The sequence below is a fragment of the Enoplosus armatus genome, chromosome 1 (genome assembly GCF_043641665.1).
Source record: "Enoplosus armatus isolate fEnoArm2 chromosome 1, fEnoArm2.hap1, whole genome shotgun sequence".
Lineage (NCBI taxonomy): Eukaryota > Metazoa > Chordata > Actinopteri > Centrarchiformes > Enoplosidae > Enoplosus > Enoplosus armatus.
The window spans coordinates 10,208,735-10,224,923 of record NC_092180.1 but is presented as its reverse complement, the minus strand read 5'-3'; the positions used below and the strand labels follow the sequence as shown (position 1 = coordinate 10,224,923).

General features: G+C 38.7%; 1 protein-coding gene across 1 annotated transcript in view; it reads right to left on the bottom strand.

Annotated features, from left to right (window-relative positions):
- LOC139307394 (protein diaphanous homolog 3-like) overlaps window positions 1-16,189 on the bottom strand; it is a 149,722-nt gene that overhangs the window by 87,236 nt on the left and 46,297 nt on the right. Inside the window, exon 17 of the mRNA XM_070931158.1 lies at window positions 14,814-14,928. Coding sequence (XP_070787259.1) covers window positions 14,814-14,928 — 115 coding nt within the window. The remainder of the gene's footprint in view (window positions 1-14,813; window positions 14,929-16,189) is intronic.

The window sequence follows — 16,189 nt, the reverse complement described above, 5'->3', positions numbered from 1 at the left end:
CTCTCCGCCTTATCAACGCACACACTCCACCTTCCCGACTAACACTGACATGACAGCTTGACTGGTCTGTTTGCACACGGACTATTCCCCCCATCCGTAGTTGCGGGTGTGTGAGTGCCACTGAGTGTGAGACAGAGAGGGAGATCAGAGTAATGAAGTGAGGAGCTGTGTTGTGAGTGAGCTAATCAAAGTGAACCATGCAGGGCCACCTCTCCCTGTGATCCAGACTAGATGACCCAGGGCCATAATTAGTCTGAGACTTTCATTCTGATAGCAGCAAATTAACAGACTTCATTAGGCTTTTCTCTCCTCTCCTCTTCCTGCTTTACCAAAGATGGTGCCTAAATCTACACCACTAAAATTGCTCCTGCATGAGCATAAGCGTCTACAACATACCATCCAATTGCTTTTAGTCTTCACAAAGAAACATACCCCACAGAGAGAACACGTCAGTATACTCATTTAAAAATAAACTCACAAATCTGGACTGAAATTACTGACGCTACTTCAAAAGATTCATAATTGATTAGGAGCCTCTGTTAATCAGTATGTACTGGCCAGTGGGGATGGATTTTACCAGTACCTCTATTCTCAGTGGAGCACTGCCCTCTAAAGGCCTCTTGAAGACCTACCAATGGCCTCTAAATATCTGTGTGTGTGTGTGTGTGTGTGTGTGTGTGTGTGTGTCCATAACATAAATCATTAAATTTTAGGGTGAAGACTTGGTTTAAGGTTAGGTTAGGGTTAGAGTTGGGCAAGTAGTGGTTAGGGTTAGTCTCCAGGGAATTAATGTAAGTCAATATAATGTCCTCTGAAGTGATGGAAACACGACCCTGTGTGTGTGCTAAAATTAGTATTTTCTGGCTACTCTGTCATATCAGGTATGAAGCATTATTATCTCCATTTCATTTCACTATGTGACAGCACCAGTCCGATCTGAACAGTTGTTAAGCCTACCCTAACATTTCCCACGTCATTCAATGGATTGATGGCAGCCTAAATCATTCATTGTCTTAGCTCATTTGCTATTTTTCTGTTTTCTCCCTGTTGTTTTGCAAACATGTCTGCAGCCCTTCACCACTTCCTCCACCCTACATATACAAAGTGTGGATGAAAAATCGCAGCAGAAAAATAAAGTTGCGGAAGCAAATATGTTTTTAACGAGCCAGCCCATTACTTTGGTGATATGAGAACATAAAAACACAAATTGGGAATAAATTGAGGTGGAGATGCTTGAGAAAATGAGGCAGAAGAAAGAAAGAGGACAACAATGGAGAAGAAAAGGAAAGCAGAAAAACAGAAGACGTTTAACCACACAAAAAAGGGAAAGGGCGAGAAAGAGCCAATGAGGAAAAGGAGTTTGCATGTTTGTGGCAAACATGTGACATGTGACATTTTCAAGCATTTCAGGGCACCGTCACAGGTCCAGGTAATAGGTGTGTTGGTGATTTCTTAAGGTAAAAGTATTGTACGCAGGAGCCAGTATTACTGTCACACATTAGCCATTTCTAACCAGAAAGTGGTCGTACTATGGGCAAATTTGAAAATATATATGAGAATAGTAGGCTGGACATTGGAAGAAAGAAATAAAAACAGCCATCCGTTCACTGTGTGTACTATGTGATCACACCTTCCCTTTCAACAACAATGAAAAGAACCTTTAATGATTTTGCATTTAATAAGATCTCTCATAATGGCACAAATTTTCTGCAGCCACATGAAAAGTCATTATGGAACTAATGGTGTTCTGCAAAATGTCACAGCAAAAGCATAAAGAGAGTGGGAGAAAAGGAGAAAAGAGGAGAACAAGAGAGACCAAGTGTGAGAGAGACACTCAGGAGAGGAAGTCCATTTAATGTGAACAGATACAGTATATACCAGTGGAAAGCAACACTATGAGACAGCACGATATGCACATCCTGCAGCAAACTATATGTAATGCTTTTGAAGTCATTTTAGTAGCTAATTCTAACTCCTACCCTCAGTGAACACATCATAGGTAATTGGGTAATTTAAGTCGTGAGCTCAAGACAACTCAAAGCATAAATGACTGAAGTTCTGTAAATACGAGATACAGTACGTGACTTTTTTTTGCCTCCTTCGGGCATTTGATTTTTTTAAAAGACCACCTACTACTGTTTGTTTTATCCTTTCATCCCCACCTCCTATAGTCCTCGATCTCTTCATAATTCCTCTATGATGGTGTTCACCAACATCCTCAGCTCCTTTCGTCTCATTGTAATTCAAAGGCCTACCAGGCTCTCAGCACAGCAGACCACAAAAGCTACTGCTATTCTAAGACATACACCCACCTTGCTTTCAAGAGACCTATTAACCATCACTATACGGGTATGTGAAGTGGCTTTGGAGGTAGTCTGAGGGTTATTGTGGGGAACACTGACAGAATACAAGTACGGGTTTGAATGATCATGGCTGTTTAATTTGTCATGTCAGCCTGAGTTTGTCAAGCCAGGACAAGCTGTCATCTCTGACCATGGTCTTTACCGCCACATGGGAGCCCTCCATTGATCATGTGTGCTCCTAAACCTCTCAACCACCCATATGAGCTTGAAACCTCCCACACAACCACCATTTCCATCAACTACTCCCCCAAATATGCTTGTGCAAACTGATTAAAACCCACACACACATGATTCCTTCCCAGACCATTATAATGCTATGGAAATGGGCAGTCTAATTATCTCTTACAGCGTGCCAGCAGTGGGAAGAGAGCTTGTCCTTCTTCCGCTTCAACAGGATACATTGATCTGTAGAGCCTGATATCCACTGAGAACACAGCCTTAACACTATTGCAAGAAACATAAAAAAGGGGACACTTGTTCAAGAGTTAAAAGCCCATGCCTACTTCTAATAACTGAACTATAAAACATCACACATTAAAAACAACAAAAACACATATCGGGATAGGCCTCAAAACTCCAGTATTGTTCAGGCTCTAATAGCAAGTTACTATGGCAATATTTTAAAATATTTTGGCATTATATTTATTGATTATTAATATTCATTATAGGAATATTGAACTTTGAAAAATGTTCTTCTTTAAACTACAATATTTGTTCATATTTGTTCCCACCAGCATATTCTAATGTTTGCCTTTAACACATAAACTAAATAAGCAATTTAGCAGTGAAGTTTCTTTTTCATCAAGTGTAGCCTGTTTTATTTGTTTCTATAAAAGTCTCCTCTCTACACTGATTATCATTATTTTGTTCATTGTGATCTATATAGACTTTGCTTTGCTATTTGCTATTCAATATCCACTGTCTAGGTGTACTAACCTCTCAACCACCCATATACATATATATATACATATATATATGTGTGTATATATATATATATATATATATGTATATATGTGTATGTATATATATATATATGTATATATATAACACTTGCATTCTCCAACACCGTTTCCATTTCTCTTTCTGTCTCTCAGATTGCAGTGTTGTGACTTTGGAGTAGAGGTAGGTTATTAGCAGATGCCTGTATCCTGGGGAGAAATGGCAAACTGATTTTGTGATCTTTGAGGGTTACGTCTAATTGGATGTTATTTATTAGCTGGAAAGAAGCCCCAGGAAAGGGCAGCTCTCTTCATGTTGTTGCTCATTTACCCAGCACTATGGCGATGAATCTATCTCTCTGCCCTCTCTTGATAAACAAAGAGAGATAGAAAGAAATGGCTGTTTTTTTCCCTGATGTCAATTAAAATACCTCTACTTTGACCAAGTTCAACAAGCACATTTATCTCCACATATGGAAGAAAATATTTTAGTGGTAAGAAATGGAATCGTAGCCTTACACCAGGAAAGCAAAAAAGCACATTTTTAATACTGTATCAAGATTTAACAGAAAGACTGGCAAGAGTAAAAAGTGAGACTTTTGTGGTTGGGGGGTGTTTAAGGATAGAAGGTCTCGTATGATGTAGAGATCGTAAAGCCCTTGGAGTCCAGGCATGATGTGGTACAAGAAACAGGAGTCAATGAAGATGGGAGCATAGTAGCCAATATAAACTGCTACACATGTAAATATGCTGTATTGGCACCTTGACCCAGGTATTAAAGCACTAAAACATTTGTATTCATGTCAGGAAACTTTCTCTCGCACCTTACCCAAAACACACCCTGAAACATTTGCATGAACATGATTTTTAAATACAGTGCGTGTTGCAGGTCCATTAATTTGCCCCATCCCATTTTGCTTGTTAAAATCCATAACAAAAACTGAACAAAGAGAGGCAGAACAGGAGAGAGGCACTCAACTGGTTTGTTTCCACTGATGCCCCTTAATGTTAAACTTAAAGAAAGTAACCTCCCTGTTGGTAGAACTGAGTAAATACAAAAGACCAGATGACATGAGTAGTACAGTAAAAAGGCAGACAGGTTCCACATATCCCTCAATTCACACTTGCCAGTGTCTCTAAAACATTCTGTGATTTTTCACCCTCTGTTCTGGCAAACACCCACAGGAAAGCCCTGCTATACATGTTTTATCTCCATCTATTGACACTGATGATCTCAAAGAGCTTCTCCAGAGGCTATCTGTGAAATCACAGAAACTGCTGAAAGTTCTGAGAGCTGTCAGCATTCTCTCTGGGCGTCCACTCACTACACTTGTTTGTTTGTTTCTCCCTTTTTCTTCTTTTCTGTTCCAATAAGAGGAAAGGCTGTGTAAAAAGAAGTAGTGCCTCTTTCTCTCCCTTGCGTTTTCTAATGTTGGGGATTAAAACTGTATGCAATATCATAGGACTAATTATTTATTTGAAATCCAAATATTTAATTACTGTTAATTACTGGAACACTAAAGCTATTCCAAAGGGGCAGGGGGAAGCTCTGGGTACATCACAATTCAAATGTGAATCAAAGTTGTATGGTTTGATCACAAATCAATTCTATTTACTTCTGTCTACTTTTTTCATTTCAATACTGTTCTTTTTCTTTCTAGTTCATTTTAATGAATGTCAATCACAGGCAGGTTGAAGTTACATTCTTCGTAAAATCCAAAGTGTAAACAATTCTAAAAATACAGAACAGTCTCAGCCAAGAATCATCAATCATCAATTAATCATATTAAGTTATACAAAACATCAACTAACTATAAACTATAGTTTTTTCTGACTTTTGTCACAAGTCACATTGCAATGGCATTTTAATTTTATGCCATATAAAATGCACTTACTGGAAAAATTGAAGAACCGACTCCTTAGAGTGTCTTTTAGTACAACCCAAACACCTCTAACCTGACTGACAGGTCGCCATGGTGGCAAGAAGGAGAAGAAGTAGGAGAAACTACGGAGGCTGCAAAACTCGCTAAAAACGCAAACGGCTCTCTCTGGAGACAGTGTTTGGTTTGTCCATTCTGGGCTACAGTAGAAACATGCCGGTGCAACAGGGTAGGCTCCATGATAGAGCACCCGCTCCCTCTGTAGATATAAAGGGCTCCTTTTAAGCTAACGAAAACACAACAATCCTTGTTTTCAGGTGATTATACACGAACGAAAACATGAATATTATATTCTATTTCTTTCTATAGATTCCCCTAAATCTTACACACTGTTTCTTAAAGGCATTTTCACATTGGCTTCAGGGCTTTTCAAACCCAGAGAGTTTGATGCTTGTATAAAATCAAGATGACCAGGTAAATAATACAAACAAACTCACAAGGTCACACAATAACTCCAGTGGCTGAGGTTGGTATGGCAATACAAAAACCATGGCCTACAGTGGTGAAGAGGAGGAGGATGTAACAGGAGTAGGTTTGAGCAGATGAGCCTCAAGAGACTGAAGTGAAAATACTCCAGAGCCCTTCAAACCTTTAACTTAATAACCATCAGCATTTACTCAAGACGTATGAGACACTCCTGACTCCATAACTGCATGATTTTTAGGTGCATTCAGGGATATATGTTGGGAGACTGAACCCCCCCCCAAAAAAAAGTAAATCTCATCAGTCATGTACTTATGGTTAATTATTTCAGTACAAATATCAAAAGTTATGCTGAAGGTTAGAATTTGGCTAAATCTGAAATAAAAATCTGGATTAAGTGTGGAAACAACTAAAATAGGTACTGTAAATTGAGAGGAAAACAACTAATGGGTGAAAGCAAAAAAAAAAAAAATACTAACCTTTGGTTTCTGTTCCAGATCAAACATGAATGCAGATCATGCAGCCAAGTTGAAGTTGCAAGACCAGAATTAAGAAAAAGCAAGAAAGAGCAACAAGAGAAAGAAAAAAAGCTGGTTAGTGATGTCTGAAGTAAGCATTATTTTAGACATTTTATTGTCAGCAGAAAGACAACAGAAAGCATCAAACTAAATATAAAGTGATGTTAAAGTCCATAGAGAAAGAATTTCTGTGCATCAAAAGAAAAAGTATCATTGTTATGAACTCATACAACATACAGACTTATCAAAAATAGAAACACAACAGAGTTACAGTTTCTTGTAATCACAGAGATTTAAGAATCTCAAGGCCTGCCAATTCATGGACATATTCTCAATGTTCTAGCAGTGCTGAGTGATTTGAGTCACCGATGACATTAATAGTCAACTATGATAGTCTCATATTCACATCAGGCATCACAGGTCAGAGCGTTGGTTCTCTCACTTAAATAGAACATAAGATTATACAAATCTGTTGCTCTCACTGCATGCATTAACATGCATACATTATTATTAACTTGCCTATGTACAGATCTTGTCTCACATTTTTAATACATGTGTGAATGTGTTTTGACCCACATTCACAGCAGTGATTGTAGCAATAGCTCATGCAAAATTTACTTGTGATGTGTAGAATAGGATTTGAAAGGTTGCAATGAAGAACCTGAGACTATATATTCTGAGTTGTGTTTGTGAGGGAAAAAAAATCCACAAGCTTGAAATACGTAAAACAATTTTCTCAGTGACTTCAAATTCCGTGATGCATGTGTGAATATTTTCTATAAAAACAAATTCCACTGCCCAAGTCCTGATGTGTTTTTCAACAAAAATACTTCCCGCTTGGTATGTGTGCATTCATATGAAAGTTGAGACATCACCATAAATATGAGGGTTTTTGCAGTCACTTCACTGTTACTCACTACATGGGTCAGCAGACAATTTGTTACAATGAATTACAATAGTGCTACAGCTTATGCCACTTTCAATTCTCTCTCTTTTGAAGTTTCTTGATGAATCTCTGAGAATAAGGATTTGTCTCTTCCCTTACGGGCTCCATCCTGAGCATATGAGACAGTAACCACAAAGACTGCAATTAAAGCCTTCAGATGTCAAGGGAACATATTAAAGCTCAGAGTTCAGGGGCAGACATTGTAGCATCATTAGCTATGCTCAATTTATAATCTGTCATCATTAATCGCAATGAAATCACCCTCAGTCACGGATCTAATAATTAACTTTAGTTAATCCCTCACTATTCATATTCAACCTGAAAGCTATATGAATTACTTTTGTCATATAGCACATCCTCTTTTACCAAACTATATAATGAATGCTCAAAGAACAAGGCACAACTTTAACACAGCAAAGGAAACATGTGAGAGTAGTGCATACTGTATGTTTGCAGGTGTGAGAGATTGTGTTTGGGTGAACAGGGAGCATTTAGCATACACCAAAAAAAGTTTTTTGTTTCATTTGTTTTTACACATCTACTCTGTAAACATTTTGCTAACTGACATGTAATAATTATTAGTTATAATTAAAAGTAAAAATGCAAAGAACACTCCTAACCCAATATTGGCCCAACGTGTGTTACTTTAATGCAAGCTGTTAACATAGAATACTGGGTGTCATCTGTTCCATGTTTGCATATTTCACCAGAGGGACTCAAACCAGTGACGCTGCTGTTCATGGTTGGCGTCTTAAACTTGAAGCTACAAAGAGCCCCAAGATGCTTATTTGGTGTGAATCAGAGAACTACAGAAAGAGTCAGAAATGGGTCAAAAATGACAAACTTAATGGCCCATGCAAGCACCCTGATTCAAGCAGTTGTCTTATCTTGAGTAGATAAGGACACAACATTTGCAAGTGAATGTGTGACATACAGGAACATTTGTATTTAATATTTTCAGCATTTATCCTGTTTTGGGGGTTGTTTTCATTTTACCTGTGTTGGTGAGGAAATGCAATAAACAATAACACATAAATATTGCACTAAACAAGACATTTATGTAAAAGTTTACAAGTCACTTTATCTATGTTTATGATTTTCCCACAGAAGATGAGATTTAAACTGTACATGAGTAACCTTAAGGTAAAATCCTACATATCAAGGTCTCCTGCCTTGGTAAGTGGCTTTAAAAGACTGCCTGAATGGTCCGAAGACCACTATTCAAGGAGCACAAGCAGTGGCAGTACATCAACAGTGGTACAAGGGGCTCTATTAAACCTACTTTCTTTCCCTCGAGAATTGAAAATGTCTGACTACTTCTTGAGAAATAATAATTCTTCAAACTTGTTTGTTCCAATTTGCCTGAAATGGCTCACCGCAAAAGGTTAGCATGAGAAATACTGGGGGTTGGCTAAGTTTCTGACATTCCCTCCACTATACACAGACTCACTCCACACCACCTATTTCTTATGCTTTGATGGGAAGTTTTATTATTTTGTGAACCTAAGCGGAGACAGACACTAGTCTACAGCTGCTTCATCTTACACAAAGCAAGCTGTCCACTTGCATGCATTGACTCTCTGTGGAGAAGCAGCCGTGTTGAAAGAGAGCAGAAAGGAAAGGAAAAGTAGAAAGTTATACAAAAGAACAGCAGGGCTGGAGCTGGCTTCCCTGTCTTAGCTTCCAGTTCAGGAGCACTTAAAAGCAACTCCACACTATCTTGTATGGAGGAAAAGCATCATTGCACTGACCTCTATAAGTCTGTTAAACTTCTGACCACATCAGTGATCACAGCTAGGTGTGGTCAGGTGTGGCTTGTTGTACTCTGCTACACAGTGTGTCTAATTAGCACTAAACACAAGTAGAGCTGAGGTTGATGGGAATGTCATTAGTTTTGAAGGTCTTTGGTTATGAACCAAAGTATTAAACAAACTGTAATTTTGACCTGAAAGGTCAGGGGATCAAAGTTATTAAATTTCATCCCCTGGGGACCATGAATGTCAGTACCAATTTTCATGGAAACCCATCCAATAGTTGTCGAGATATTTTAAAGAGAGGTATTATGCTCATTTCCAACTCTATATGTTTATTCTGGGACACCACTAGAGTAGCTTTGCATGATTCACAGATCAAATAAGTCCTTGTTCATATTCTGGCCCTTCATGCAGCCCCTCAATTCACCCTCTGTCTGACACAAGCCATTTGAGTACCTGTCTCTTCAAGGACCGCCTCCCTAAAAGCCCACTTTCTTCTGATTGGCCACCTCCCTGCAGCCCACGAGGGGCAGGGAGACGTCTCTGTCTCTCTCTCTCAGCGGCATCGGTTCATACTCGAGCCGCTGTCGTCGACTGCATGAAAGCAACAGTAACTTAGCTTGGAAAATAGAGATATGGGGCACTGAATTTGATGAACTTACTGTTTATCAGACCACAAATGAGACAAGTTGGAAAAATGACAGATGCTACTGGAGCTGAGTGTTTCTGGGTACTGGGCCTCACTGATTACTGCCTCAACTTTTGGTGATTTACAGAGTTTCCTGATGGACAGAAAGCTTTATAAAGTAACTGCTAACAGCTGCTAACTGTAGCTGCCGTTAGCTCAGTGCGCTCTGAGCAGGGGAGTGTTGGTGTTTACACCGCCAGCACAGGAGCCTTGGACCGCCGGGAGGAGGAGGTTTTTAGTCCCAGGCTCTGAGAGTCAGATGGTTAGAGTCAGCTAACTAAGAGCATAGATATAGATATATAGTTAGTAGTTATCGATTACCTTAGCAACAAGTAAAGCCATCTGTCCATCAAGAAACTACCTACTACCTACCTACTTTCCTTCACAACAGAAAAAGCACTTTCTGTGAGACATACTGAGTAGTAGTAAAGAGCAGTCCTGAGCAGAGCAGCCGAATAACTCAGACAGACTGAGTGGGTGGATGAGCGCGTCCCTCTACTTCGTGGGTGTGCTTTTTTTCCTTTTTTTCTTCTTCTTCGACCATCTGAAGAAATCTGGGATGTATTTCGCAACACATCTCACTGAAGTAAGACACGAAAAGTGAAGGGAGCGTTCAGAGCAGTGTGAAGATTGAGCTTTTGGCTCACAGGGATTACTTTTACATACGTTTCCTCATTATTTGGCAACTTTGGTAATGTTTAATAGGAATATTCAACAATGTAACACTATGTACATGACAAAAAATAAGGAAAAGCATAATAAGTCCTCTTTAATATAAAACAAAAATGTCAACCTGTTGGTAGCACCATAAGAGAGCGCCAAAGTCAGTAGGACTTATCCCGTGTCAAACATAAAAGTCTCAGAAATTTCACTCTGAATTAAAATGTCAACCTGCTGGTGACGCTAGAGGAAAAGTCAGGGATCACCATTGTCATTAGGATTCATCCTAGGGGGGGGGACCATGAATGTCAGTACAAAATTTCATCGCAATCCATCACGTAGTTGTTGATGATTATTGTTGATGATTATTCAAACACACCCCACATTTCTTTATTGGTAAGTAGCTATAATATAAGTGAAATACCGATATTAACACCACAGTGTCCAGAAACGCAGTGCAACGAGTCTGTTAAGTATTACATATTAACTACTACATATTAAGTGGTTTTTATTTTTTGTCTCCATGTTTGAAAACCAACAACACATGACATTTCACCCATTTGGCTGCTATTTGGCAAGCGATATAAATAGGGCCATGGTTAATGCACACTGTTATTGGAGGCATCAAGCTTTCAGCATAGGTGACGTTCACCTCTAGACTAATTAGGCATGCCTTGAATGGATGTAGAGGTAGATGTTTGATACTTATTTGTCAGGTTGAGGTGTAAGCAGCTATGCAAATCGCTAATGAATCCAAGTTCAGAGGTTATCATATTTGGTCATAAAATATCCAGCATATGAGGCTGCAAAGAGAAATGACTGATCATTAAACAACTTCTGAAGGAGTGTTCTTGTTAAGAGTAAATAGCTTTAGTAGAGAACACTTAGTTAACCATAGCAGCTTAACAGAAATCATTCAACAGTTCTGTAGCCTGAAGAAAAATCACAAAGTGTGATTAACTTTTAAATGCGGAATACCTGGCACTGCGAAGGCCAGAGGTGGATAGAAAAAGAAACCATCTAATGAAAGTTGAAAGAGGACCTTCTCAATTAAAAAAATGTATGCCTCAAGATGATACATTTGTTTTGAGGACTTTACTGGAACACAATTACTATAAAGCTAAAGACAACCAAAGAGAGGTTGATAAAAAAAAATTGACCACAAAGGGACAGTCAACTCACAGACAAACATAAAGAAAAGAGTCTCTCACTCTGGATTACAATCTTTCTCTCTTTCTTTAAGTTTAAGTCTCTAAGTTTAAGGTGTCAGAAACAATATCACCACAAAGAACTTGTCGGAACAGAAGTTACCTGAATTTTAGTGGGACTATTTGTTTTATCTGACTGCTTCTGATGGACTTGAAAAGCAATTTACGGACAAAATCGATTGATCTGTGCTGCTCTTTGCAGGCCCAATAATTAAGGGTTATTTTGGCAGAGTCAAAAGAAGGAACTGATCTTGCCCATTGTTGTTATTACCTGAAAGACTTGGGAAGAACATTATGAGGTGACAAGTAAAGAACAACCTTGCAAGATAGTGTGTCAAAGAAAAGATACCCTACATGGAAGTAGTGTGTCATATTGTGAATGTTAAAAGGCAAGCAAAGAGAATGACAAAAAACTTCTACCTTGGGTAAAACCCCATTGGAATGCATCCTTTAAAATGCTTACAACGGTAAATCAATAACAACAAGTAAACATATAACACACATAAGTCCATTCTGGGTTGCTTCTTTTCAACCCCTCTTACAGGCAGTATGGGCTGTCACTTCTCCTGTGCGTAATGCTAGGCTTTGATTGATCTAGTAGACTAAAGCCATAACCATACAAACATTACAGGGTGACATCCTCTCACTGTTTTGTCCCTAATTGAAAGGTTAAATTTTTATTGTTTAGGACAGGACATTTACAGTACATTTGTATCAAAGGTTTACCGCTAATGAGCAGAGACTTGAGAGAAGAGCACAGAAATCAACTCATATTATTCTGTGTGGTCTTATTTAATTTTGTTTGCTCTGACCTGCTCGCTCAAAAAGAAAAACACCAATTTATCACAATTTGCTCACTCATGAGATGTGTTACTGTGGCACCGACCCTTTGCCAAAAACCACATCCCACTCTGAATAGATAAACAGAGGAGCCATAAAGGATACTACCGCTGTGAATATAATGTCTATTTAGTCAAATAAAACTGTGTTTTGCTCCTCCAAAAGCAGTAATATAAATTCTGGTTGAATGTGTAGTTCCAGCCTTCTCTCACTTTGAATAATAAAAATAAAAAAAAGACACTGTATTTTTATTTACACTTAAATTAAATTGAGGTCTGCCAAAAATACAACAGTGATGGTCTCAAAACAAACTGTTTCAAGTCCCCATCCAAACTCAAGCAGTTTGTGTACAGGATGGCAGGGATTCTCTTAGAAAACAACAGAATAAGGAAGTTTCAAGGGATATAAATGAATATTTAATAAGAAAAACTGAGTGAATACTGTTTCGTACTGTGTCCTTTTTAATGTTTAATGCTGATCCAGATGCTGCTGCTCTTAAGTGAGATGAAACATGATGCTACATGGTTGTGTTAATAAGAAGACAAGCCCACATGCACGTATACTCACTGACACACGGCAGCAGTAGCAACTGGGTCCGACAGCTGAACCCATCAGTCATGCTGATACTACAACCTCCACTGGGACGGGAGGACACATGGAGGAACACAACTAAGAGAAAGGACTCAAACCATGAGAAGTATACCCATGAGCAGTAACAAACCAGGTGGTCAGCATACTGCAGAGCAGCAGTGCTTTTGTGTGCCTCTTCATATGATGAGATGTGTGTTTCATGATTACTGTCAAATAAAATCCTGTGTGCGTGTGGGGGTGTGAACGTGTGCAGGCTCTGGGTCATTATCCTAACAGAAAAGTACAATTGTCTACTGATGGACAGCCTTCCTTTGCCCTCTTCAGAGAACATCTGCTTGACTGGCTGTCTACCTGTTTGCCATTTAGAGCTGCCTCCATTATTCAACACCTTGACCGTAGGGAACAAGGGTGCATTTGTGTGTAGGGGGGGTCTTACGTGCTTTGAGAGTAGCAGCATAGAGTTGTGACAGGTAGATAACACCTGGATGAATAATTCAAACTGGCGTAAGCTAGCTGAGTCAGTGACAACACAAGAAAGAAAACACAAGACATGTGAATAAATCAACAGAGAAGGGACTAATAGACAAAGCACAGGAGAAGACAAGACTGATAACATCTCATGCTACCTCCTGCTCTACCTTTAATCATTCCAACAACCCTGTACATGAATATTCCTGATCTTGCCACCCATACTAATGTGTGAGGATGTAACTGTATGGTGTCTTATCATGCAACATTACCACCAGGAAGAGTCAGAATAGCCCACCAAAATCCAAAACAGCATGACAACCTTGGTGACTCCCGATTCAGCAAGGACTGCTGACTAACTGAGTACAGACATTATTTCAATATTATTGTTTATAATTTCACTAAATGACTAAATGTATAGGTATAAAGATATTATGCTCATAGTTCTCATTCATGGGCTGTACATTTTAGTACATAGTTTTAAATACTAGTAAAAATAACAATGATGTTTAGATAGTGTTGTGATTAGTCAACAGTTAACCGTTAATCGGTTAACCACCACGAATATTTTGACCGATCTATAGGTTAATTTGCATACACAGCTAGCAGCCTGAAGTTAAGTGTGCTAAACGAAGCTTTGTGTGCAACCATTTCCTCCAGAAAGGCAAGGAAGTCAAATGTAAATTGTGTGATGCTACTCTTCAGTTTAGTAGTAGTACTAGCACTAGCACTATGCAGTACCACATTAAGAACAAGTTCGCAGACAAAGATCACGTCGCTGCTAGAGAAAGTATGATGCGCGCCGGTCCAAAGCCATCACCCAGTTGGTGTGCCGAATGATTGAGACCGATACGCTACCGATCAGTGTGGAAGATGGCGAGGGATTCAAAGAGCTGTTTGGTACCTTGAGCCCGAGTATGTTATGCCATCAAGGGCTACTGTGACCAAACACATTGAAAAACACTTTGAGGAGAAGGATGGTCGAAAAGAAACTGGACCAAATTTAACTCCAATAAATAAGTGTTCACTTCTGTCATGCATATCTCACTACCCATTCACTGAAAGTGATGAAAGGAGTTTGTTTGCTAATAGTAGCCTAGAGGGGTTGATACAAGCACTCACACACTTGCCTGTATCCTTGTCATGCAATTCTTCCTCAATGAAGACACATTGCCAATTACTCACAAGCACAACACAAAACCAGAAACACATTCACACTTTTCTGTCTTGTCTTACCACTCCAGCTCAACCTTGCAATTTTTTCTCCCTAGCACCACACTGCAAATTTAAGCCAAAGTGCCACAGTCATGAGCCAAAAAGAGAAAATGAAACGGAGCGGAAGAGAGTAGATGCGGAGGAGAAACATATTGTACAGAATAATCTATGTAGAAATAGAAGAAATATATCATATCATAAGTTAAGTCAGGACAATAGGCATTAAATAAATAAGTAAGTAAAAAATGTAGTGAGTCTTACCTGTTCTATGAGAACAAAAAGTGAGAGCAACCCTGCTGAGTAATTCTGGTTTCACGTATTGGTTCTCATCAGCCAGCACCCAGAAACAGCCCTCTGACATTTCCTGGGGACGTATCTGACAACACACATCACACAGTTCAGTACTTTTAGTTAAAACATAGTTCTGTATTTTACAGATTATAGTGGCTACAGAGGGAAATGCCAATATAAGAAAAAGTTATTGGTACATATGCCTTTGTCAAGATAGTATGGTAGAAACACACAAACATTATAAGATGGCTTTGAAACCTTTAATGACAGGCATCAAATGTAGAATTGATTTGTAAACATATACACATATACATATATATGCATCTATATGTAATATAGATACATATAAATACATATATTTACATATATATTAAAAAGTGCAGCAATAAAACATTGTGCAGCAGAGGTTTGAAGCAAAATGGCTTATGAAGATACCTTCCCTATAAAATATCAATAGTCTTAGTGGACTTCATTTCCCACTGGAGTCATGTTCATACAACTCCATCACACCTGTGATGGGGCCCGGTATGTGCTAGATGTGTAAACTGACAACTGTTTGCTAACACAGTAATTAAAAGAAAGTGACAAGCCAATAGCATGTCAAGGCTATGCTGCTGCTAGGAGGTCTTCCTGAATGTAAAAAAAGTTTTATCACTGAGCTCATTAAAATGTTTAGTCACAACTCTCAAACTGGCTGAGCCACTGAGCAATAGTTGGAAGTTTGAAATCTTATTACTGACGAAGTTTCAGAACAGCTTTGTCCCAAACATAACCATATGTGGGCATCTCATACAGCTGTGCCATAAGTCCTCCTCATGTCCTACTAAAAGGTTCACTTGAAATCTCAAGCATATGGTTTAGTTTGCTGAACATCTGTACCGATGTACATCTGAGATTAAATTATTAATCAAACCACAAACTAATATCACTTGTGGGGTGAACTATTATTGCTCTGCTGACAACAACATCTGTAGAGGTACCACTAAGGCTGCTCTGACAATAGCATCTGATCATCTGTTATTTTCAATTATGACTGGCTTGGCAAAGAAGCAGGAAGTTGTTGTTTAATTCTTAGAAAAACTGTTCCAACATCTGTACTGTTCAGGCGCTGCCAATGAACATCAGGAACAAAGTTAAGAGAAGAAAAAGGGCCACTATAAATATCTGGCCTAAATTTTCAGTTTCTTGTCTCAAACTTTTTTAACCATAACCCAGCACAGTGGGAAAACAACTCTAATATATTTTTTATACTGCAGATCACTCAATATAGAAATCTGTAATAGTACCAGATACACCTCTAAAATGATCTCTAATCCAATATACTTACATAGCATGGGAATAAATCC